We start from the raw sequence: 24,680 nt of genomic DNA, 5'->3' as shown, positions 1-24,680 counted from the left end.
TTGATTTTCCTCCTCCTCTTCTTTTCTCTCTCACCCAATACATCCCATCAAGTTTTCTATTCTCTAGGCTCAATATGTCAAGTTCGTTAAGCTGAGGCAAGTCTATTTTGCAGGAAGAACCTTGAACTTGGAGCCACAATAGCTTAGTTTAAGTCCAAGTTTCATTATTTAACCATCTCTGTTCCCTTTGAAAAGGCACTTGCCCTCTCTTGGTCTTTTTTTTCTTTTCTCTTTTACAATAAACTTATTATAACATCTATAATAATATTAGTGGTTTGATATGAGCTTTAAGTGAGCATGATAAGTGAAACAATTTGTGAATATAAAGCCCATTATTTTCATTATGATTTTTCAGGTGCTATTTTAAAACAATCTGATGGAAAAATGTGGGTCCAATAACATTGAACAGTAGAAAAGATTTGAAGTAAGAAGATCTGTATTGAAATTCTAACTCTACCACTTACAATTTTGGATAATTTATTCAACCACTCTTAAAATGTTTCCTTACCTATAAATTGAAGCCATTGAACCAGGTGTACTCTTAGGGTCCTTACAATGCATCAATGTATATACTTTAGACAACTTTTCATGTATTTTCTAACCCAGAAGTCCTTAGTCATTTTTATGTCATGGGTCCCCTTTGGCAATCTGACAAAACCCAATGATACCTTCTCTGAGTTATATATTTTAAATGAAATAATAAAATATGTAGAAATGTAAGGGATACCAATTATTATGAATTGCAGTTATCCACTTTAAAAATTTAATCAATGGGCCTCAAGATAAAAATCTTTCTAATTATAAGAAAAAAATGTAAAGGGTATAGTACACTGATGCTCCTTATACTCACCTTTCTGGGCATCTTTTCAACAGATAAAAATTATATTTGGAAATAAATATAATTACCTCCTATTGTTTCCTAGGTAACAGCAGCATAGTATACTGAACATAGAAACAGCTGGGTCCTACTCTGATGTATTCTGCCTATGTGAACCTGGACTAGTTCTTAGTCTCTTAATAATTTATACAGTTCTTTAAAACAACAAATTGTAAAGAAGTTAGCAATCTCCAATGGGAGAAATTACTAACCTTAATCAGGAGTACTCTTTCCAATGAAATCACAATTCTAGACTCTATTTCTTTTAATTGTGAAAATATCATGCAACCTATATGTCATTTATATCTATGTATTCATTTTATAAATTAAATGAATGCTATGTCATTTACTATAAAGTCTCTAAGACAGGAAAGCATTCCTCTCTTAATGAACTGTTTTTAAAACTAATTTTTTATTTTTTTTAATTTTAAAGAAAATACTTGTGATGTTTAGACCAGAATCTTGACCAATTCTAGTGGAATCCTGAACGCCGCCTTTATTGACGTAGTACTATAAATGTCAGGATGAATTATGAACTTGTTAATTAATTGGGTTTCCTTCCATTCTCTTTGAAATGTGTGGTGAGCTATGGATAAGTGCTTCTCATTTGTCTGAAATGTCAGAGTCTTTAGTGAGTTTGGATTGAGATTCTAAATGTCTAAAACTGAGACTACAGTGCTCTGTCTCTCTTTGTTTAGAGTTTGGTGCAGTGTGAGCAAATGTGGAGTTCCTTTCAATTTTACTGGCTTTGATAGCTTTTGTGAGAAGGCTTAGAAAACTATCTTGTAACACAAAAACAATCAGTAGCATAATATATGTCTCACTTCCTATATTCCTCCCAAACAGGACTACATACCCAGTGAGGTCAATCATCCTATCTATGGCATGGGCATTCCAATGGCAGGCACTGTTTTTCTCTTCCCCTTCCCTAATTTATTTACATAAAGCTAAGGGACCCGATGGATCACCTCCAGAATCCTCTTAGTCACCCACGTTTGCAAATGGAGTTATACTTGACTCAGTTGCTAAATCAAGCCTCTAGCTTTTAGTGTCCAGAAGACCTAAATTCAAATCCTATTTAAGAAATTGTGGGTGTGACTATAGGAAATCACTTGACCTCTATCATCTTCATTTTCTCCATATTTCAAATACATAAGGATAATAACGGCACCTTGGGATCCAATGAAAAAATTCATATTATATATAAATATATCTGTATATATACCTACACACATATACATATGTAGACAAACATATGAATGAATGTTTATGCATATATGTACATGTATGCATTTATATGGTAGCTAGATGGCATAGTAGATGGAGTTACAAGCCTGGAGTCAGAAAGACCTGAGTTCCAACCTTGCTTCCAACCCTTCCTAGTTGTATGGTCCCAGGCAAGTCACTCAATCCCATTTGCCTTGGTTTTCTCATGTATACAATGACAATGAAGGAAATGACAAACCACTCCTGTATCTTTGCCAAGAAAACCACAAATGAAGTTTATATAATAATAATATATATAATATATAATATAATATAATAATATAATATAATATAATAATATAAAAAATAAATAGCCAGACATGAATAAAACAACTCAACAACAACAACAACAATTTATATATGTATGAATACCCATGTATCTTAAACATATTATAGGGAGAGATTAAATAAAATTATATATATATATGTATATATACACATTAGTATATAGCATACTTTATGAACTAATAAAAATCATAATAATGAGGCGATGTTTTACATAACACTTGAAGGTTTAGAAAACACTTATGGATTTGGGGTGAAAAGACAATGATTCAAATTCTGACTTCCACTCATATACTTCGATAAATCACTCAACCAATTTAAGACTTTGTACTCATCTAAAAATAGAAACAACTGAACCAGATGTTCCCCTGTGATTCCTATGTAACTTTTCAGGTATCTTGTAACCCAGAAGTTCTTAATCATGTTCATGTTATGGATACCCTTTGACTGTCTGGATATAAACCCAAGGACACTCTTCCTTGAGTTTTGTTTTTAAATGAATAAAATGAAATATGTAGAAATACAAAGGAAACCAATTATTCTGAAAGTTATCCATTTAAAAAGGAAAAAAAAAAACAAATTCATAAGTGGACCCCAAGAATAAGAATCTGTGAAGGAGGACAAAGAAGAAAAAATATCCTGTTGAATCCTCACAACAAACCTGAGAAGTAGATGCTATTGTTATCCCTATTTTACCATTGAAAAAAATCAGAAATACAGATTAATTTACGTTCCCAGAGCTCCAAAACTAGTAATATCTGAGGCCAAATTTTAACTGATCTTCTTGATTTCTGCTTTGGATATAAATATATTGGACCACTTAATACCCTTAGATACTATGCTAACCCAAGGTCTAGATAACAAATTACTTAGTTGGTGTGGAAATGAGAATAATTTATAACAAAAATATGGAGTATTTTGCTGGAGTTTGGAGTAGATAAATATGGACCCTGCCCCAATGAAGCTCATCATAAATTTAAGGAATAAGGTATATACAGAACTATTAACAAACTGCAGAATACTACATTATAAGTTCCTTGAGGGTAAGGGTTATTTTGTTTTTGTCTCTGTATACCCAAAGTCATGCATAATATCTCATGCATTTGTTGTTCTGTTGTTTAGTTGTGTTCAAATCTTCATGACCCTATTTGGGATTTTCTTGGCAGAGATACTGGGCCTCACACATACAGGTGCTTAATAAATAATTATCAGTTAACTGATAACTAAGTAAAATTTATTAAAACAAAAAAAACTCTTCATAGTACATGGGGAATATGTTTCTCATTACTTACTGGAACAATAGGTCTTAAAGTGTGTTCTCAATTTCTTGTATTTGTGTTCACATTGATTGGTGTAGTGAACCTGGCACCTTACAAGTCTTTAATAAAAGTTTCACCATCATCGTTGTGACGTTCAAATGAGCTAATGTAGGGAAAGCAATGAGAAACTCTCAAGGGGATATAAAAATATCAGTTCCTCTTTGTTATTCTCCACATGGAATGTACACTCAGGAACAAGCATATATCTGTTCAGTGGAATATAGCTTTGTCCATCAAGACTCATGACGAGATGGAAAGAGGTGAAACTCATCTACGGTAATTGCCTGGGTTCTTGTTGCTGATATAGATTGGTCACCATCCTAAGTTTCTTGGGTTCTTGTCTTTCCAGAAGGAGATGAAAGTCACAGCAACACCGAGTCTGTTTTTCAAAGATGGAAAAAAGCGTATTGATTACATCTTGGTGTACAAGAAATCCAGTCTTCAGGTAGAGAAAAGGAGCACATTTGAAAGGAACCTCAGAGAAGAAGGCTTAATGTTGGAAAGAGAGGTATGAATCTTTACCACATTCTTTCCCTGGTAAAAAATATCCAATTCTAAGTGTACAAACTGGAGAGGGGGCTACTCATGATATGTTGTGAATTTTAGATTTACTCCGACCTGTTTAGTCTAACAATAGAGGAATGTCTACACCCCTACTTAAGGATTAAGTATCTAGGAGGATGGCCTATGACAGACATGTGCTAGCAAATGACAAATCAGAAACAACTGACAGACCCCCTAGGCTGGCCTAAGTCAAGCTTAAGCTACCATTGGTACATGTGAGATGCAGGAAAGTGATGTAAAACCAGTCTATATATTTCGCATCACTTCCTCTCTTGGCCTCTTTTCTCGGAGAGGTGGCTCTGGCGGCAGCATGCTGAGCGTCTTGGCATCTTGGTGTGGTGGCAGCTATTGTCCAGGTTTAATGGTGAGTTTCATTGATACAATACTGGGAGAAGCTGAGTAGCCTAGTTCAGGTGAAGCATCTTCACTGAGCTCTCTCAGAGTTTAGGCTGATTCTTTCTCCTTTACTTTCCAAAAACTATTCTCTTAGGAAAGCCTCTAATCTTCTTCAAAGACCTCCTGGTGGAGGCCCTTGAACTCCCCCTGGTACAGGCCAGGTGGGAGAAATCCTATACCCTTTCTCTCTCTCTTCTCCTTGATTCTTTCCCTTTATATTAATTAAACCACCATAAAATTTCCAAACTGATTTGGGTATTTTATTTGGGATATTCCCTGGTGTCCAAATTAATTTAGATTAAGTCAAAACCCTAAACTTACCCTTACAATGTAAATCCCAAGTAGGGACCTATTTGTCATTTAGCTGCAGGGCCCAAGAAGCAGTTATTCTTAGGTGATAAAAGACATAAATAAAAAGGTACAAAATAAATATAAAGTAAATTTAAGGTAGACAGCATACAAGCAGCTAATGGGTCAGAAAAATCTGTCGGTAAAGAGTTGAACTTAAGTAATATAGAAAATAAAGGTTTCTAAGTTGAAGAGGTAAGGAAGGATTAGATTTTAGGAAAAGGCACTTTTAGCTGAGAGACCCTGGATAAATCACTTAATTCTATTTGCCTCAGTTCTCACATGTAATATGATTTAGAGAAGGAAATGACAAACCACTAAAATATCACTGCCAAGAAAACCCCAAATAAGTCCCAGAGAATTGGACATGACTGAAAAACAACTGAATAACACTAGCTAGTACAAAGATGAGGATATGAAAGTTACATTAACCACTGTTTATTCAGCTATTTTTAAACCATGTTTCTTTTTGTGATCAACTTGTTTGTCATTTCTTATGGCACAATAATATTCTATTATAAGCAAAAACCACAACAGGTTCAATCATTCCCCATTTGATATGGATATCCTTACAGTTTCCAGTTCTTTGTCACCACAAAATGAACTACTAAAATATTTTTGCAAGTGAGTTGTTTTCATTTTTTCCCTTTTATGTGATTTGTCATTACAATTAATCGGGAAAATAAAACACCTATTAATTTTTTAAAGAATCAGAGAAAACTGATCTTTGGCTACAATAAGAACTGGATCAAGAATAAGAGTTATTTCCAACTTTTCACGACATGACCCATTAGAGGTCTAATTGGCAAAGATACTGGGATAGCTGGTTATTTTTTTTTTCTCCAGCTCATTTTACAGATGAGGAAACTGAGGTAAACTGGGTTAAATGACTTGTCCAGGGTCACACAGCTATATTTGAACTCAGGAAGATAAGTCTTCCTGACTTCAGACCCTGCACTCTGTCCTCTATGCCACCTAATTTTCCCTTGTTGGATCTAACTCACTATCACTAACTGGATCCTAAACTAGGATTTGGTATTCATGGGATAGATCTAGCCTCAATTCTCTAGTAATATACCATTGAACTTTACAGCTGGAAAGCAATAATCTGAGCATCAGGGAAAGAAGCAAAAATCAGGAGTGCTGGAATTTGGCATTCCACTACTATAACAGCCTTCCTCATTCCTCCTAATTCACACACATATTTTATTGATGATGAAATCAGTAACCATTCATTGAATGTTTAAGTGATGATCATCCCATGTTCCTGTACTGAAGCACATTGCAGTCTATTTGAAAAGAAGCTCATTCTCTTCAATCTGGAAGAATGTATTTAGTACTTGCTTGCTGTCCTTCATATACAACAAAGCATCTCTTTCCGACATGTTCTAGTGTGTTCCTTCTCTGAAAATCCTTGCATGTTATTTACATGGTTTATGTTGCTCTCTTTCCCACTCTTCCCCCTGCCTTTGTCATCGTACCTCCCAATGCTACCATAGTCCCTTGGTCATAGTTGGACACTAATAGTTGTTCATTTTGTTTTGGGTTTCCCCCTGCTTGAATGGAATTAAATTGAGCCCATGTCAACTAGTCCCCAACCTTTGATAATTCATGGAATTTGCCAGAAGACAAATCTTACATAGATTTTTTTTTAAAGGAAGGCATTTAAAAGAGAGCATCCAGCCTAGTTCCATCATTTTACAGATGAATAAACCAGGAGCTAGACTAACTTGCTCAGTATTACACAACTTCTTAGTGCAATATCCCATATGAGAATCCTGACTTTTTTCCAGATCAAGATCTTATCACATTCCTTACTCATTAGAGCAGTAACTCTGACTTAGTGTGTGACTTTGTACAAGTCACCGAATTTCTTTGTGTTTCTGGCTCAGAATCTGGGAAACATTAAGATTCTACCGCTTGGGAATGTGGGGTGGAAAAATTTAATAAAGATGTGAAGGATGAAGGCAGCGGGCATCCTGTTAATATCGAAAAGCAAGCCTCCACCAATAGAGGTGTTCCAGATGCCAAGCTTTCTTTTCTCAGGCAAAGGTAGTCAGTTTTCCTGCTACTGTGAACACAATTATTCCTCTCCAAAAGAGGAGTAAAAGAGGAAAGATTAAGTGGAGGAGGTGCAGAAGGAGACACACCTAACATCCCAGGGGGAGAAAATTACAAAAGGAGAAACCTTCTAACTGGGTTTGCACTTGGCTTGACATTTCAATTGCTGATGGCAGAGAAGTTGTCCTGCAGAGATACTGTTCTGAAACACATTTTCAGAAATGTGTTAGCCTTAAAACTAAGCAGGGGTGCCATGATCAGTGTTTCCTGGAACTAAAGAGAGTTTCTGCCACTAAGTCCTGTTCTTGAGCAGCTTTGCCTCTGAGCTCTTTTGCCTCCTTAGTGGATTCTAGGAAGCCCTTGAAGAATCAAAGACAGAATATAGATCAAAGTCTACAACTTTCCCTTTGGTTTATTTTTGGCTTTATTTAGGAGTTTTGATTTTCTGTGAATATTCTCTTACAATAATGACCAATATGGAAGTATGTTTTGCTTGATTATATATGTATAACCCATATCACATGGCTTACCATCTCCAGGGATGGGGAAAGAATAGAAGAAGGGAGAAAATTTGAAGCATATCATTTTGGAAAATTTATTTTAAAAAAATTGTCATTACAGGTAATTGAGAAAATTAAACTTCTATTTTTTTTAAGAATCAGAGAGTTTGAGCTTTGGCTACAATAAGAACTGGATCAGGAACAAGGAGCCTGGTTCTTCTACTTGCCTTGCTATCACTAACTAGCCGTGTGACCTTTCCCATTTTGTTACTTTGCTTTTCCTCTTCTAAAATCATTTATATGGCATGCAACACACATTTGAAAAAAAAACTTTTATTTAAATTCATTCATTTATTTAGAATATTTCTTTTTTTTGTAATTTGAAAATTATTATTTAATTAATTAATTTAGAATATTTTTCCATGATTCCATGTGTCATGTTCTTTCCCTCCTCCTTCTTCCTCCCCATTCCCATTGCCAATGAGCAATTCCACTGGGTTTTACATATATCATTGTATAAAACCTATTTCCATATTATTACCATTTGCAATAATGTGATCATTTAAAGTCAACATCCGCAATCATATCCACATCAAATCATGTGATCAATCATATGTTTTTCTTCTGAAAAAAAATATTTTTAATGGATAGTGCCTTGATAATAACTAGGGTGAGGAGGTAGACCTACTATTTCATGGATAGAGGATATTTCTACATGAAGAAATTCTACCAGTGAAAGCCAGCATCTTCATAGTAAATTAGTGAAAGCCAGCATCTTCATAGTAAATTATATTTTTAGAAGGGGGCAGAAAACATTAAGTGATTTTCCCAAGGTCACATCACTAGTATGTGTCAGAGGAGAAATTAGAGCAAGGCCTTTGGAGCTCTTAGGCCAACTCACAATCCATTATGCTTTTCTGACCTTCCTAGTCAAAAGGATTACAAAGACAAAATGAAAGCCCTCCCTGGATTTGTATTTATCTTTTTTCTTTTATAAATTTTGAGGGTTTTTTTTTCAGATTACACATCAATATACTTTCTTAATATTTGCTTTCTGATATTTTGCAATCTATATTCTCTCCCTCCCCCTTTTCTTCCCCCTTCCCCAAAAGGGCAGCTAATATGATACAGGTTGTACATGTATTATAATATAATACACATATCTATGTTCATCAAGTTGTGAAAGAAGATACATATTGCTTACACTAGAGAAAAATGCATGGAGGAAATAAAGAATGATATGTTTCAATTTGCATACAAATTCCGTTCTTCTTTCTATGATAGTGGATATCCTTTTTTTGTCACGAGTCTCATGAAATTGTCCTAGATCTTGCCTTGTTGATAATTATTGTCATTCACAGTTGATCATCCATTATTGTTGTTACAGTATGCAACATTCTCATGGTTCTGCTCACTTCCCTTTGCATCACTTCATATAAGTCATTCCAGGTTTTGTGTGTGTTTATGATCATCTTTTTTGTGATTTCTTTATGGCACAATAATATTCCTTTATAAGCACAAACCACAACTGTTCAGACAGTCCCCCACTGATAGACATCCCTTCAGTTTCCAGTTCTTTGCTACCATAAAAAGAAATGCTATAAATATTTTTTTTTTTCTGGCAGGTTTTTCCCCCTAACTTTAAACTCTTCAGGATATAGACCTAGCAGTGGTATTGCTGGGTCAATACATTACTTTTTTTTATAAAGTAAAATAATTGGACTAGTTTATTTTTAAATGTCCTTCAATATAAAAAATTATATAATCCATTTTTATCATTCCTGTAATTATAGCATGATAAAATAATAATAGTATTTATATGCTGTTAAATTTTCTGAAGAGCTTTACATTCATTATATGATTTTATTCTTACACAATCCTGTAAGATTGATGCTATTATTGTCCCTTTTTTATTGATCAGGAAATTGAGACTGGAAGAGATTAGAGGAATTGTTGGAGGTCAACACCTAATAAATGAGTGAGACAGAATGGCAATTTGGATCTTCTTGACTCTGTGTCAAGTAATCTATCTGCCACACCACCTAGCTGCTATTAACTTTAAGAAATTGTAAAATTGTTAACGTTCTTTTTGAGGGATTCTATCATTTTTCAGTCAGTTCTTACTAATTATAAGGGAAGAGAACACTTCAGGAAGACAATTTCAGATGTATGCTAACTTTCAGGGACTGAGACTAGATTACATCCCAGGAAATTTCTGTAGCAATCTTTCTAGCCTACATTATATTTCCAGGCTAGTCCTACAGTCTTGGGGCAGCCTGGAACTCTCAAATATTTCCCCAGAAATCCCCATTCTTCCAGGAAACTGAGCAGTAGGCCATGATTCCCAAGGTGGATTCCCACAGAGGAAAAGCACCAGGAGCCACAGAGTCAATGAGTAAAAAATTACAAAAATACTTTCTATGTGCCAGCCACTGTGCTAAGTGCTAGGGATGCAAAGAAAAGCATGGACTCACAATCTTGAAAACGAGAACTAAATACCCCTATAAATATCTAAACCCTGACTGTCTCAATCTGCCATCTCCATAATACATAATGCTGGCTCCCTTGGAGCGATGCAGCCAATCTTGGCAGGCACCAGCATCAGCAAAATCCTGAGGAATTTTTGTACATTGCCTTTGATCTCTATGCTGTTGCCATAAATCAAGATAACTGACCTCAAAAATACTGGTATACTTTGCTTGTTTTGGCATATTTGCAATCTACGTTTGAAAAGCCCTATGATATTAATGAAATAACATCTGAGGTTTTTTGTTGTTGTTGGTTCTTTCAAGGTTTTTTCCTTGGAAATTTTGAAAAGTATTATAATAATAGGCATGCTATTTATGTTAATTTTTAAACAGAAACATTTTGCGATGCAATTGAAGGAATCCTCTTGTAGAACATGGTTGATAGCCCTCCTTGCCCTATATAATTCAGAGCAATACATCTGATAAAGTGGGAAGATATGATTTAGTATATAGAAGAAACTTAAGGAATTTTTCTATGCTAGGAGAGAAGTGGGGAGAGAAAGCAAAATGTCAGGGTGGGAGAAAAATCTACTGAAAATAATACTGTTCTGAGGAGGCTAACAGCTAAGTGTGGATTGGCCACTACGAGACCTCATAGGATTTTTAAAATTTAAAACTGAAAGGGAACTCAGGGACAATTCTGTCTAAACCCCTCATTTTATAGAGAAAAAAAACTGAGTATCTCAGGCTTTCCTGATTCTGAAATCAGCACATTAGCCACATAATATAAACTACCCCTAATCTCTCATGTCTTACATTCTTCATTTCATAAAGAAAATTCATAATCTATCTCAAAATAATATTTTGAAGCCAAAAGTGAGAAAATAAATGGGAAAGACATTTGAAATAGAGTAATTTGTTGATATGCTATTATATCCAGTGGACAGAAATTGGGTGATGATTTTTTTTTCAAGTAGAGAGGTAGGAAAGACAAAACTTCAATCTGTTCTTAGAATGTGCAGGGAGAAATATAGAAGCTGAAGAGAAACAACTTCAAAAGATGAATAATTTTTATTCAATCTACTGGGATTTTGATTTTTAGAGAAATGAAGTAAAATGTGAAGTGATTCTTTCTCATAAAGTAGACCTCAACAACTGATATCTCTCCTGTTTTGTTCCTTCCATTCATAAGTAAGAATGGAATTTCCAATAAATAGAACTCTAAAAAGGCCCCATTAGAAAGACTGTTTCCAAGAATAGTTCTCATACTAGACTATTGGTATACCCTTGATGGGTCAACAAGATGAGTCTAGACCTCAATTTCTACGAATCCTCAAGTACATATTGGCCTTTCCCAAAAAGGGAACCCAGGTACATAGAAGACTTTACATGGCTTCTGTCATTTAGTGTCGCCAATCCTCACCAAATCATTTGGGTCAATTGATCACTTACTATGTGCTTTACACAATGCTAAACACTAGCAATACAGAGAAAGGGGAGGAACCCCTTCCCACAAGCAACCCATGTTCTAATAGATGAAGCATATAAATAATTAAATACTTACAAGATATATCTAAAATCAATGAAGATAATATGAAAGAATAAGGCATTATGAGCTCCAATGACTAGAAAAATCCTCTTGCAGAAAATAGAATTTACCCTAAATGATTTATAACAACACAGAGTGCAGTGGAAAACCATCAAATCTTCTGATGACCAATCCTTACAATGATATATATCAATGATCCTCCTTTTTTGGAATGAACAATATCCAGAAGACCTTCTGAATTTGGAATAGTTAGGTAGTGGTTAATGGAATGAAAATGTAATTGATATGGAGAAGACAATAGGATCATAAGACTAAAGATTTAGCTTTGGAACAAATTTTAGAAGCTAAGAAGCCCAACCATCTTTTTTTTTTTTACAGATAAGAATACTGAGTCTCAGAACGTTTTTAATTTTTTTAATCAAGAATTCTTTTTTATCTCTCTTCAACCACCACAAACCCACTAGAAAATAAAAGATGAAAAAAAGAACTCTTGCATCATATGAGCACAATCAAGCAAAACAAATCACCACATTGATAATGTCAAAAATATATTTTTCTTGTTGCATATTAGCTAATCATCTTTAATGAGATGAATGCTGTTCTACATCCTCAGACCTCTGGAATGTAGTTAATCATTTCATTTATTGGAACTCTTAAGTCTTTCAGAATCCCCCCACCCCCCGCCAGTGCTAGTATTTGTGTTATCATATTCGTTGTTTCCATAATTCTCCTCACTCCACTCTACATCAGTTTATATAGGTTTTCCCAGGTTTCACTGAAACAATCTCTTTCTAAAATAAAACAAAAACACACCTTGCCTTCAATATTAGAATTAATGTCATGTATTGGTTCCAAGGTGAAGTCTGGTAATGACTAGACAATAAAGGTTAAGTGATTTGTCCAGGGTCAAATAACTAGAAATTATCTGAAGCCAAATTTGGTCCTAGAACTTCTCTTTCTTAATTTCTCATCACATAATTGTATTACATGACATTTATATACCAAAGGTTATTTGGTCGTTTTCTAACTTATGGATACCCTCTGTATTTCCTGTTCTTTACCAAATACAAAAATATATACCGTATTTTTTTTTTGCACATAGGATTCTTTCCTCTTTCTTTGATTGCTTTTGAAATATAGATCAATACCATTAAAAATATTGCTTTTTTCCAGGTCAAAGTACTTTAATAATTCACTTATAGTTTAGGAACATAATTCCTCATTGCTTTCCAGAATAGCTGGACCATTTCAGTAAATTACCAGAGGCCAAATTATGATCTGAACCCAGATCATTTAATTCTAAATTCAGTACTTTCCAAAAAGACTTCATTATGAGATTTTCTAATAATAACAACTTCTTTTGCCACAAGAATGGATGAACCTGTTATCTCAAAGAAGTCACTATAGTTGTTGCCTGGAGCAAATTTATTTAAATTGGTTAGGTGTCAAAATGTTTGAGGGACAATCCTTTAAGTAAGGTCTATGGCCCATGCTTGGATTTCAACTACTGACATAGATGGACCATTTACTTGATATAGCAGTCTTATAAATGTGTGGGTATGTGTACTTTTTTCCTATGCTGGGGAATGAATTATAGAATTTGAACATCTTTTTCTTTTCTCTCTTTGAAATGGAAACTAGTACATCTTATGCTCTGCATTTCAAATCATCTTATATTGAACTACTTCAACACTGGAGTTAAAAATGTGGATCTGTTACATCAGCCTTCAAAATACTGAAGCCCCAAAAGATTAGAACCTCTTTTCTTTCACTATCCTCTCTTTTGTCTTTATTTCCATGATCAATATAATTTCTTCCTCAGAGAGACTCCTGAAGGATCTATGATAAGAGTAGTTGGGAGAACAGGAACAGATGGGTGAAAATATTTCTAGAAGAATTGAAATATTTGGTAAAAATAATAACTGTTCTTGTCAGCCCTTCAAATATTTAAAGACATATTTCATCCCCTTCCTAAGGATTTTCTTCTTTAGACTAAACATCCTCCAGGTTCGTTAATTGTTCCTGATGTGTCACAGTCTTGAGATCTCTTGCCATCCTAATTACCCTCCTCTGGATACTCTCCAGCTTGTCAGATATGATTTTCTTTCATTCTACGAGACAAGATTTACCTGGGAAATCAGATGATTATATATCTTTATATCAACTCCATGTCTAAATCATGGTACCTGTCTTACTATCCTTTACAGCAATCCATTACAAACAGTGATATCATGTTTGTCAAAATCCACTGTCCATGGGATACATTGTGCAAATATGCAGAAAGGATGAATATCAGGATGCCCTTCAGGTACAGTAATGTATTTTCTCCTTTTTCCTTCTCATATTTTATTAATATTCATCTTTAAAGCAATATAAAATACCATTTATTTTTAATCAACTATATACTTCCAAATATATATATATATATGTATGAATATATATAGTGTTATTTAGCATATATCCCTGATCCTTGATATCATAAGATTTCCAGCTGATGAAAACTTTATGGATCACTAAGTCCAGTATCATTTTGTAGGGGAGGAAAATAGAGACCAATGTCTAAAAGACCTCAGATTCCAAGCTAACTGGAGCCTTAGAGGTTACTAATCAGTTAGAAAGTGAGGAAGATGAGTCTATAGGAATGAAGAGGCTTGCTCAAGGTCATACAGTAAATAGTTGAGCTAGAATTCAGATCCAGAACCTCTGACTCAGGATGCAGCATATATTCCATTCAACCCCATTTTCTTCTCTCTTGGTTGTCATTTTTCTAAACTCATATAGATAGTAAATTGCGGGATCAGACCTGGACCCTAGAATCTAATCCTAAAATCCAGTGGTCTTTCTACTATATAACCAGATAATAGGTAACATAAGGAATCTCCCACACTCCTCCCCTACCACCTCTACATAATATTCAAAAGCCTTAATCAAGATGACTGAAGCCATCAGGAAACCTAGGTTATACAGCAAGATCTTGGAATGAGCTTCATCACCCAACATTATGAAGTAATTTGATTAGATAGGTTAAAGTCAGCAAATGACTGAAATTAATTTATACCATTTTCCTAAGGCAGGTTTGAGGGAACTTGGAAGCACATATTAGATGAAATTCTGATTCCTGTGAATTTTATTTTACATATTAACTTTTTGAGAATACCTAAAGACTGTTGAAATAGTCACCCAGGAGTATGAGGATAACTCTTGAAATATAATTAAGTTTCTATCCTTTTTCTTTTCAATCTCAGCATACACATAAGTAAATCATGATTTAAAAAATGAGTTACTTCCTAATACCTTGTGCTACTTTGCTCAGGCTAACAAACTGAAAAATATTGTGAGGCTATGTCTGAAATTCCACTACATATTACATCAGTTTCATTTCAGATAAAATGATATAATATTTAAATTAAAGTACTCTACAAATCTTAAAACTTGGTACAAATGTTGGTTGTGGTTGTTGTTAGCAAGAAGAAAGAGGTATCGTGTATTCTTGTTGAAGCTTACCAGGGTTCATTTTCCACAATTTTAGTTGCTTAAATTCAAAAATATTTTGAAGTATCCTAGTTTATTTATGTTTATCCCTGTACTAGGCACTGAGGAAGAGACAATGTTCAAATGAGATGATATCTTTGCCCTAATAAATGTTTTAGTTTAGTCTGGGGAAACAAGATGGAGATACACATAATAATAATAATACTCAATATCACATTGTCAAGACATTATGATTTAAAACATAGTAGTATTTGAAATCCAAAGGGGAAATATGTTGCCAATCAGAAGAAAGTGGAAGGCTAGTGGAGAATTTGTGGAGAAGGTGACATATGGATTATACTTTAAATGGCTTGAAATCCCCCCAAAAGGCAAAAAAGTAGGTAATAAGAGATTTCCAGACATAGGGAACAGAGGCACAAGAGGACAGAATATGCATGCTTGACATGTTTTTGGTGTAGACTTGAATCACTCTGTCTTGGCAGAGAACTTAGCAAAGAAATCAGTGGAAACCTTTCAAAGGAAGTGAAGCTAGGGTTTTGTTTTTTCTGGGAGACTCTAAAGGGAATTCTCATTCGTGTAAATAAATTTGGCTGGATGACCCCTGAACTGCCTTTCACTTCTGAATTTCTATGAGTGGACTAGGCACAGCATCACTTATGAATAAATCATTCCTATTAACAATGGAAAGGTGCAACTTAAAATCAGGAGCAAAGCAACTGCCTTTGCTTGGAAGATCCACATCAGGGATTCTATAATCTACCAGACACTGCCCATAAATTGTAGCCAGTGTTCTGAAAAGCAAGGATTGGTTGCCTTAGAATATGCCCATAGTGGTCATAATAGTAGACAAGGGGTTAACAAATAACTTTGACACAATCATCATCATACTTACATGTTGGTAATTAGAAACCCAGTAATGAAATTAGAGGGAACTGGAATGTCACACCAGAAAACAGGCAAGGATTGGTGCCAAAGAAAATCTAAGCTAGCCAAGGCAAGAAGAGTGTGCCACAGAGTTTGGCTGCATGCCCTCACTTTGTTTATTGTTTTTATTGAGAATTTGGAAAGAGGCAAAGAGCACATACCTTAAGCATTTTTAAACAACATGCAGTTTTGAGCAAGAGTTCACTTATTGGACTAAAGAATAAGGAACCTAAAAGATATTAGCTTGGAAAAAGAATGGGTTGAATCTAATAAATGGGAATATTATAGGGTTAAAATGAATTGCTATATTTTATTGGGAAAAATTAACTTTATTGTATATGATGTACAGATATGGCTAAAGGTTACTTGGTTTTATTCAAATGAGAACTCAATATGAGACAACTTTATTCCAAAGAAGCCTCAAAAGCTGATGTGATTATTCCAAGATTCCTGGTCACCAGGTTCCTTTGATATATGTCATCAAGATAACTTTACCCAACTACCCTCTGATTTTCTCTACCACATGAGGCATAAAACATAGTGGCATGGGGTTGCCAATGGTGTCTAAGATGCTCCAAAAGAAGGAGACTCTCTTATTAAAGGAGAGGACTTATAGGTAATTTGTAGAAATTAAAAATAATATATAATAACTCTAAATATTATATTTTATAAGATTTATTAATAATTACTAGGAGTAACAAAATAAAGCTATGTGCCCATGGCTAATCTACTTGCTCAAACATCCCACTCTACCAATGTCCCAACCCAGGAAGGAAAGAGTGCAAGACCAGGAACCCTATCCAATTCATCTCCTGTCTATATCAGCACATAACAACAGGAAGTCAGTGGGCTCCTGGGAAATGTAGTTCAAAGGCACAAGATTTCCAATTACACAAATTCATTTCATGGATGGCGTTGTTCTAATTGCATTAAATCCAAGAATGTTGGAGGGACTCCCTAGGAATATTGTCAATTAATCACAAGAAATGATTTCACAATTCACACAGATAAAAGCAAATGAATAATGCCTACCTATTGTCCAAGTTTATGGCATGCAGACAGTAGGGTAGCTTAGAAGATTAATCTACAAGAAGTCTACAAGTCCTTATTTAATTCTTTCTATATGCCAGGCACTGGAGCATATGTTGGGTATATAAAGAAAGCTTAAAAAAAAGGTTCCTTTTCTCAAGAAGCTCATCATCAAAGGAAACAGACATGCCAACAACTACATAGAAAAAAGGCATTAGAGTTATAAATAATGTATAATCTTGAAAGAAGTCATTAAGATTAAAGAAGATGAGGCAAAGCTTCTTTCTTGCAGAAGAGGAGATATTAGCTGAGACTTTAGGGAAACCAGGAGATGGAGATACGGACAGAGTTCCAGGAATAGAAGGCAACCAGTGAAAGGCCTGAAGTCAGATGATGTAATTTATTTCTTCAAGGAAGAGTACAGAATTCATTGTAGACAAATTATGGAATATATATGGAGGGGAAACATAAGATTTAAAACTTAGACAGGAGTCAGGTGGTAGAAGGTTTTAATACTTAACCCTGGAAATTATACAGAGCTTATGAGGTATAAGAAAATCAGTTAACTTTGAGAGGTAATGAGTTTCCTCTTATTGAAATCTTTAAGCAGAGATTAGATTACTCTTTATCATTAGATGTTATTGAGTTGTCCTATTTCCTATATGGACTAGACTTGATGCTACAGATATCTCTCTGAATTCAGAGGTTCTTTTTTTTTTAACCTAAATGAGAAAACTGTGACCAGATAACCAGAAAACAAAGTGAATGAAGTAAAAAAAATAACATCTTAAAAGAATAACATGACCCCAAAGAACAGAACAGGTCTTTATTCACCTGCTTTTTGCTACCCAAAGAGAGCAATGTTAACCATGCCACTAATTAATCCACAATAGACATCATCCACTGAGATTCTGGAAATGAATAAAATATTTCTAGATAAAACATCCATAAGAAAATCTCAAAGAGTTCCCTGAAAAGATGTGTGATTATGAGGGTACTAAAACCAAAGAAATGCTAAGAATATTCATCCTTATTATTATATCTGTATAACATAGGCTGTGCTTTCTCTGGGAAAATATTTTTATTTATTATATTATATTATAAATATAATAAATATCATAATATTTATTATAAATAATTTATAAAACAAAATTTATTATGTATGTTCTCGTGTGTGCTTGTCCTCTCTTCTGATAGAATATAAGCTCCTTGAAGACAGGGTATATTTTATTTTTTTTGTTTCTCTTCCCAAAACCTAGCAGGTGTTCCTGGTGTATGATAGGTGATTAATGAATGTTTATTCATTCACTGGACACAAAACTATATGGATAAAAAGATTAGGAAAATATATCTTAATTGTTTTACAATACCAACTAGCCAGATTTTTTTAAAGCTTTCTTGTCATCTACTGTGTTTTTCACTTTTCATCACATGTTTAAGACTGGAAGTCCAAGGCTCAAGCTGCTATTTCCATTCCTGGACACAAAGCAAATCTGAGTACTATCCCTGGTGAGGAACATTTTTGCCACTCAAAATATTTTAGACATAAAATCTTAAAGGTTTCTGCCATTCAGAAACTTCTGAGTGAGATTTTATGTATCACTGACTTCTGGTTGTTAAATTATGCTGCTTTTAAAGACCATGTTGGCATAACAGAAGAAAGCTGTCTAATGTACTGTGATTTTTTTCCCCATCTTTCCATTATCTTTTCTGGATTCAGCTGAGTGGAGCCCTGACCTTGTCAGCTACAAAAATGAGCTTTCTTCTGAAGGCATCAAAGAGTTACAGTAGTTTGGGTTTAAAATTAGTATTTACATATTTGAACTGGGTGACAAGTTTGCTTTATGTGCCTTCAAACTAGGAAAACACACTCCTTCAAAAAGAAAAAAAAAAGATGTCTGATGTCATTGCTACAAATGATTTTTATCTCACTGGATAAACTATAAAGTCTTCCGTAATCTGGCTCCCCACCTATGTTTTCAGTCCTATTTCACCTTTTGAACAGTCCAGCCAAATTAGACTACTTAGTATTCTCTAAACTCAGCTTTCTAGATATAGCCTCAGTGTATTGTCACAAGCCCGTCCCCAGTGCCTGGAATGCCCTTTCTCTACACTCTTACCTCTCAAATTCCCTGCCTTCCTTCAAGATTCACTTCAGTTTCTCTTACTTCCTGAAGACTTTCCTCATATTGTTCCCTCCTTAAGTGTTTTTTCCCTCCCTACAATTATATATATATATATATATATATATATATATATATATATTTGTTTGTTTATTTATTTATTTGTTTGTTTATTTATTTATTTATAATTATAATATTATATTAAATTCTATTAAATGTTATTGTGTAAACCTTCTGTGCCTGGTCATAGCAGAATATAAAGCAGGGATGCTTTCATTTTGGACAGCCTTACACAATTACTTACTCATATTAGGTCCTGGATAAATGTTAGTTGAGTCAAATACAGTTTCAAGGATGATAATCTATGTTTTCCTCTCCCCTTCTATAATTTTATTTCATGGAAATACACAGAAACACATAATAAGCCTCTTATTGGATAACATTTAAGTTGTAATCCTGTGGCCCCTTTGTTACTGAGAGATAACAACAGTGAACAGAAAGGTGGGACTTGAAGATAGGAAGACCTCATTTCAAGTCCTGCTTCTGGCTCATTATGGCAAGATGATAATTTGCACATCAGGTGCTGAACTTTGATGTCAAAGTCAGTTTCTTCATTTGGGCATTCCCTGTAGTATTGAAATGCAACGCCCATTCTGTGGTCTTATCCTATGTGTAGCATGATCCTTCCCCAAGTGTTCTCTTTTCTGGTTATCTCAGGAACACCTTCTTTAGCATACCTGTAAAAATATTCTAGCTACCGTCTTCAAAAACCAAACCAGAGTCAATGCTCTTTTAACAAATACTTGGAGGACTAAGACATAAAGAGCATCCTGCTAAATGGTGGAAGATGTAGCGATGAAATAGAGAAATGTTTCATGTATTTAAGTAGCTGATAGTCCATTAATGGGAATAATCATTCAGTCCTGCCTTAAACTGTTGGTTATCTGACTCTACTTTAAAATTAAACTTCTACAAAATTGAGATAGTAAAAATATTATGACAGTATCTGTCCTCTCCTAGTCTGGTTGGCAGTTTTATTCTGTCAAGAAGGATCTTATCCATCTTCTACAACCTTCCATTCTTCTATCCCACATTCATTCCCTTTACTCTGAATATGTTTTATAACCCTTCTGACAATCTTGCTTTGACCCAATCTCATTCTCATAAAGTATTAGTTCTTAATCAGGGATTTATAAACTTGTTTTTCTTTTTAATAACTTTGATAACTCTGTTTCAATATAATTGGTTTCTTCTGTACTCCTTTGTACTTTATTTGATTCCATTAAAAAGATTATTTTGAGAAGAAATCCACTGACTTCACCAGGCTGCCAAAGGGAAATATAATATAATACAAATGTTAAGAACCCTTACCTTAAAGAAATCAACTTTCAACTTCATGAATTTATAATATATTATCATTATATACTAATATAATGCATGTAATATAATATAAAGCTTCACTCTGTTACTTTTTATTTTAATACTAATGATAATTATCTCTTTACAACCAATTTTTTCCAAAAAAAATTAGTTGCTCCACTCTTTAATTCAACATATACTAAAAAGGAACAAATACAAATTTGAGGTAAGGTATAGAGTAGGTGACGTGTGGTATGAAATTATTGAGGAAACTCATTTCAATTCACTTTAATAAAATTCAGTTCAGTTAAGTACCTGCTATGTTCCACATGTATGGTCAACACTAAGAGTAATAATAAGAATAAGAATGTGTTATATAATATATAATATATTCTTATATTACATATAACATAGTATTATATATAATGGTATTAATAATATATTACCAACATATTACAAGAATAATATTTATATAATACTTTCAGTGTTTTACAAATATCTTATTTGATCCTCACAACAACACTGGGAGGTAGATTCTATTATTATCACCATTTTACAGAGGAGGAAACTATCAGATATAGGGTCATATAGCTACTAAGTGTCTAAAACTGGATCTAAACATTGATCTCCAAGACTATTACCCTATCCACAATGTCCCTACAAAGACAAAAAGCCAAAGAATCCCCACCCAAAGATGTGGCTTGAGGACAATGATTATCAAATGAGAAACAGTGATGGCCATGTATTAGGAATCTATGATTTAAGACTACTTTGCATTAAGACTCCTCGTCCCATTCAGGATCATCCCTCACTCAGTGCATTTCTACCTTCCAATGTTGGACAATATCTTTAAAAAACCTTTGTCAGTTCAAGGCAGTCATAATGCTTTCCTTTGTTTTCATTGGAGTAATATAACAGTTGAGGATGTCTAATAAAAATCATCATCTCAAAGAAATACTCTTAAGCTACCAAGCGGATAAGAAGTTTGGGTATAGATTATTAATCATTCAGTCAAAATGTTCTTTTTCCTGTAGACACATAGTATTACCACCATGTCCCCTGAGGCTAATTATACATATGACCTTTGTCCTTTTTAAATACATTTCTGGAGCTTTCTAGTGATATCAAAAATGTCTAAAATGTATTTCTCTTTCTGTTGAATTTTGTAAATAATACTTTGTACTCTTTATCAACATTTCCAGAGTAATAATTTAACCCTCCCCACCAAGAGGATTTTTTTTATTTGCACTGCAGGTAAAAATGAAGAAAAAGAGTCACATGTTTATGTGTGTCTTTTACCTTACATGTCACTCTAATTGCTTGCTTAAAGCACCATACATATATTATGGAACAGATGAGAACTTCAAGTTAAATAGAAAACCTGGTATCCAATGATCTTTGTTCTAATGTCATGATATTTACCAAGAGTTATTTTGATTCATGGAGATAAATTTAAAATGTGTTCTGCAAATTTAGTGCATTTCATATATTTAAAGACTAATACACAAGAAATTAGTCAAATCAATCTCATATCATGGTAATGACATCAATAATAATGATAAGAACAACAATAATGATTATAATTATTTTTATATAGTGCTTACATGTTATCTTCTCTGCTCTACCTTGAGGAATTCTGGTACCTAATTTGTATAAATTCTTTACAATATAGAATTGTTATATTCCTTATATAAACATGTTCCTATATAAAGGAGTAGTAACCCTTCTTACGACAAAGAATTATCAGCTAAATGATTCTACTAAGCTGGCTCTAGAATGCAGAGGAAAAACTTTAAAAATCTTCCTTTATTTTCATATAATTTGTGGAAGTTCAAAAGTACTACCTCATTCATTGTATTTCTCAAACATTCTTTGGGGAAATTAGGCTGGATTGGGAGAAGGGTAACCAGAATGTATGTTTTTAAAAGCTCCCTTACTGATACTTAACATTTTTTCCTTATTTTCTTCCTCTGGCTACATGGTTTATGTTTACCCAACTAGAGATTATATATTGATGTCTGGTCAAAGAAGCAAAGTTCATGATTATAGCATCATTTTAATCTTTAGATAGATCTTAAACTGCCTATGCAGAGGATTCCTGGACATAGGTTAGTCTCTCTTTTCCATCCTCTTCCCAGAATGTTTCTGAATTTTTTTTTCTACATCTTATTCTTGAATGAGCCATCTGCCTTCCCTCTCTAAAGCTATGACCACCATTTGCATACTTCAGGGTCGCTTGTGATTAAACATGATAGTAGCCCCAAACAGTTCCACCTAAATTGGTCATATAATGTCCTCAGATTTCTTTAAGCCTCTGTTTTAATTACCTTTAGGACTTCTTTGTTAACTAATCATAAAATGTATTTTTAACATTTGCTTATTTATTTAAAAAATTACTATGGGATTAGATATCCACTGAAATATTCTTTCAACTAAAATCATGTTACCATGGGACCAACTAATGTTATTAGTTGCAGTAAGGAACCTTTATGTCCTTTTTAAATGTGTCTTCTTTGTACCAGTCAAGCTTGGAGTGTTAAAATATTCATCCCTGCAGTTCTCAATTGTTATAGTTATCCTTCATTATAACTTCTCAAAAATATACTAAGCTGATTTTTTTCTTCCTTTCTTTTTTTGTTCCAGGAAAAAATGCTATTATACTGACTGGAAGAACAGAACACTGAATAGGTTGGTGGATGAAAAAGCTACTGGGATGCCAGCTAATTAGCCTCAAGCAAACAAAAACAACAAATTCTATTCTGCCATAGAAGCCACCTGCAAATTCAAGGAGAAAATGATTAGGAAGATTCCCAAATGTCATTATATTAAATAACACAATACTTAAAATTGAACAGACAGTCAGTTTGCTCCTTCTTTACTCAATAAGATATGATCAGAAATCTTACATGATTAAATGATTTGGAAAATCATTTGGTTTTATATGATTTAAATTTTAGTTCTTAAAAAATAGCATCGCACAAAACAATCAATACTGAGCATTTGCTGTTCTTACAGAATACATATGGAAAAATAGAAAGGGATGGAAACTTGGAGGTCCATCAGACCAATGTCTTCATCTATAAGATGAAGAAAATGAGACCCAAAGAGATGATATGCTTTTTATTGGCTAGTTAATGAGAGTGACAGAACTAAAACAAATTTTAAAGTTGAGAATCTTGATGCCCACTGGTGATGTGGAAACTGACCAGAATTTGAAGCATAAGTTCAAAGGAGCAATGCCTTTGATTTAGTAGTCAGGGTGGCTATGGTAAAAATGCATCAGTGCCTACGTGAAACCTAAGAGAATAAAATTCTTAGCTTACTTTGATATTCATCCCCTACAGAAAATAATTTTCCTTTTCATGGAGTCTAACGCAAAAGATTTCTTAAATATTAATATACTGTTTTTGATGACCAGAAAGGGTTTTGAGATATAGAAATAAAAGAGAAATATGAAGGAAAAATATTATTTGAAATATTAAAGATAAAGTCAATTAAAATACTAGAGAAACAACTAGAATTATAATGTTGTAGAATGTTAGGAACAGAAGTGAATCTTACAGAGAAACCAGGAGAGGTGTCTTCTTCTACAATATGACAAATATGGAAACATAAATCCTAGATCAAATTGTTTACCATCTCATGGAGGGGAAAGGAAGAGATATGGAACTTAAAATGTCAGAAAACAAGTGTCAAAAATTGTTTTTACATGTAATTGGGAAAAATAAACATTACTTAAGAGTTAAAAAAAAAGAAGTGAATCTTAGAAGAGAGAATGCCTTTAAACATAAAACAAACAATATCAGAACAGGAGAATATTTAAGGATCTCAGTGTTTAGGGAATGGTATATCAGAGCTAAAAGCTACTTGCTAGGGTATTAGAGAAGTAACCTCAAAATAGAATGTAGAATATAACATCTAGAGAAGACCTTAAAACAGAGAACGTAGAGCATCAGAGCTACAGGAGTCACCTAAAAATGTTGCATATATTGTCAAAGGTTGTTGAGACTTTAGAACTTATATAGTCAAAACCAAACACCTTGAGGGTTAATGTTATTTTAATTCTGGAAAATGAAATAAAATAATAAGAAATTATTATTCATTTAAAAATTTAAATTAC

The 24,680-nt window shown here is 33.7% G+C and overlaps 1 protein-coding gene across 6 annotated transcripts in view; it reads left to right on the top strand.

The window, feature by feature from the left end:
* Positions 1-24,680, top strand: part of ANO3 (anoctamin 3) — a 616,473-nt gene that overhangs the window by 459,883 nt on the left and 131,910 nt on the right. For all 6 annotated transcript variants that reach the window (XM_007497186.3, XM_007497185.3, XM_056802002.1 and 3 more), the window contains 3 exons: positions 4,097-4,255; positions 13,841-13,941; positions 23,204-23,248. In XM_007497186.3, coding sequence (XP_007497248.1) covers positions 4,097-4,255; positions 13,841-13,941; positions 23,204-23,248 — 305 coding nt within the window. The remainder of the gene's footprint in view (positions 1-4,096; positions 4,256-13,840; positions 13,942-23,203; positions 23,249-24,680) is intronic.

This window comes from Monodelphis domestica, chromosome 6 (assembly GCF_027887165.1).
Source record: "Monodelphis domestica isolate mMonDom1 chromosome 6, mMonDom1.pri, whole genome shotgun sequence".
NCBI lineage: Eukaryota > Metazoa > Chordata > Mammalia > Didelphimorphia > Didelphidae > Monodelphis > Monodelphis domestica.
This window is presented reverse-complemented; position numbering and strand designations above follow the sequence as displayed.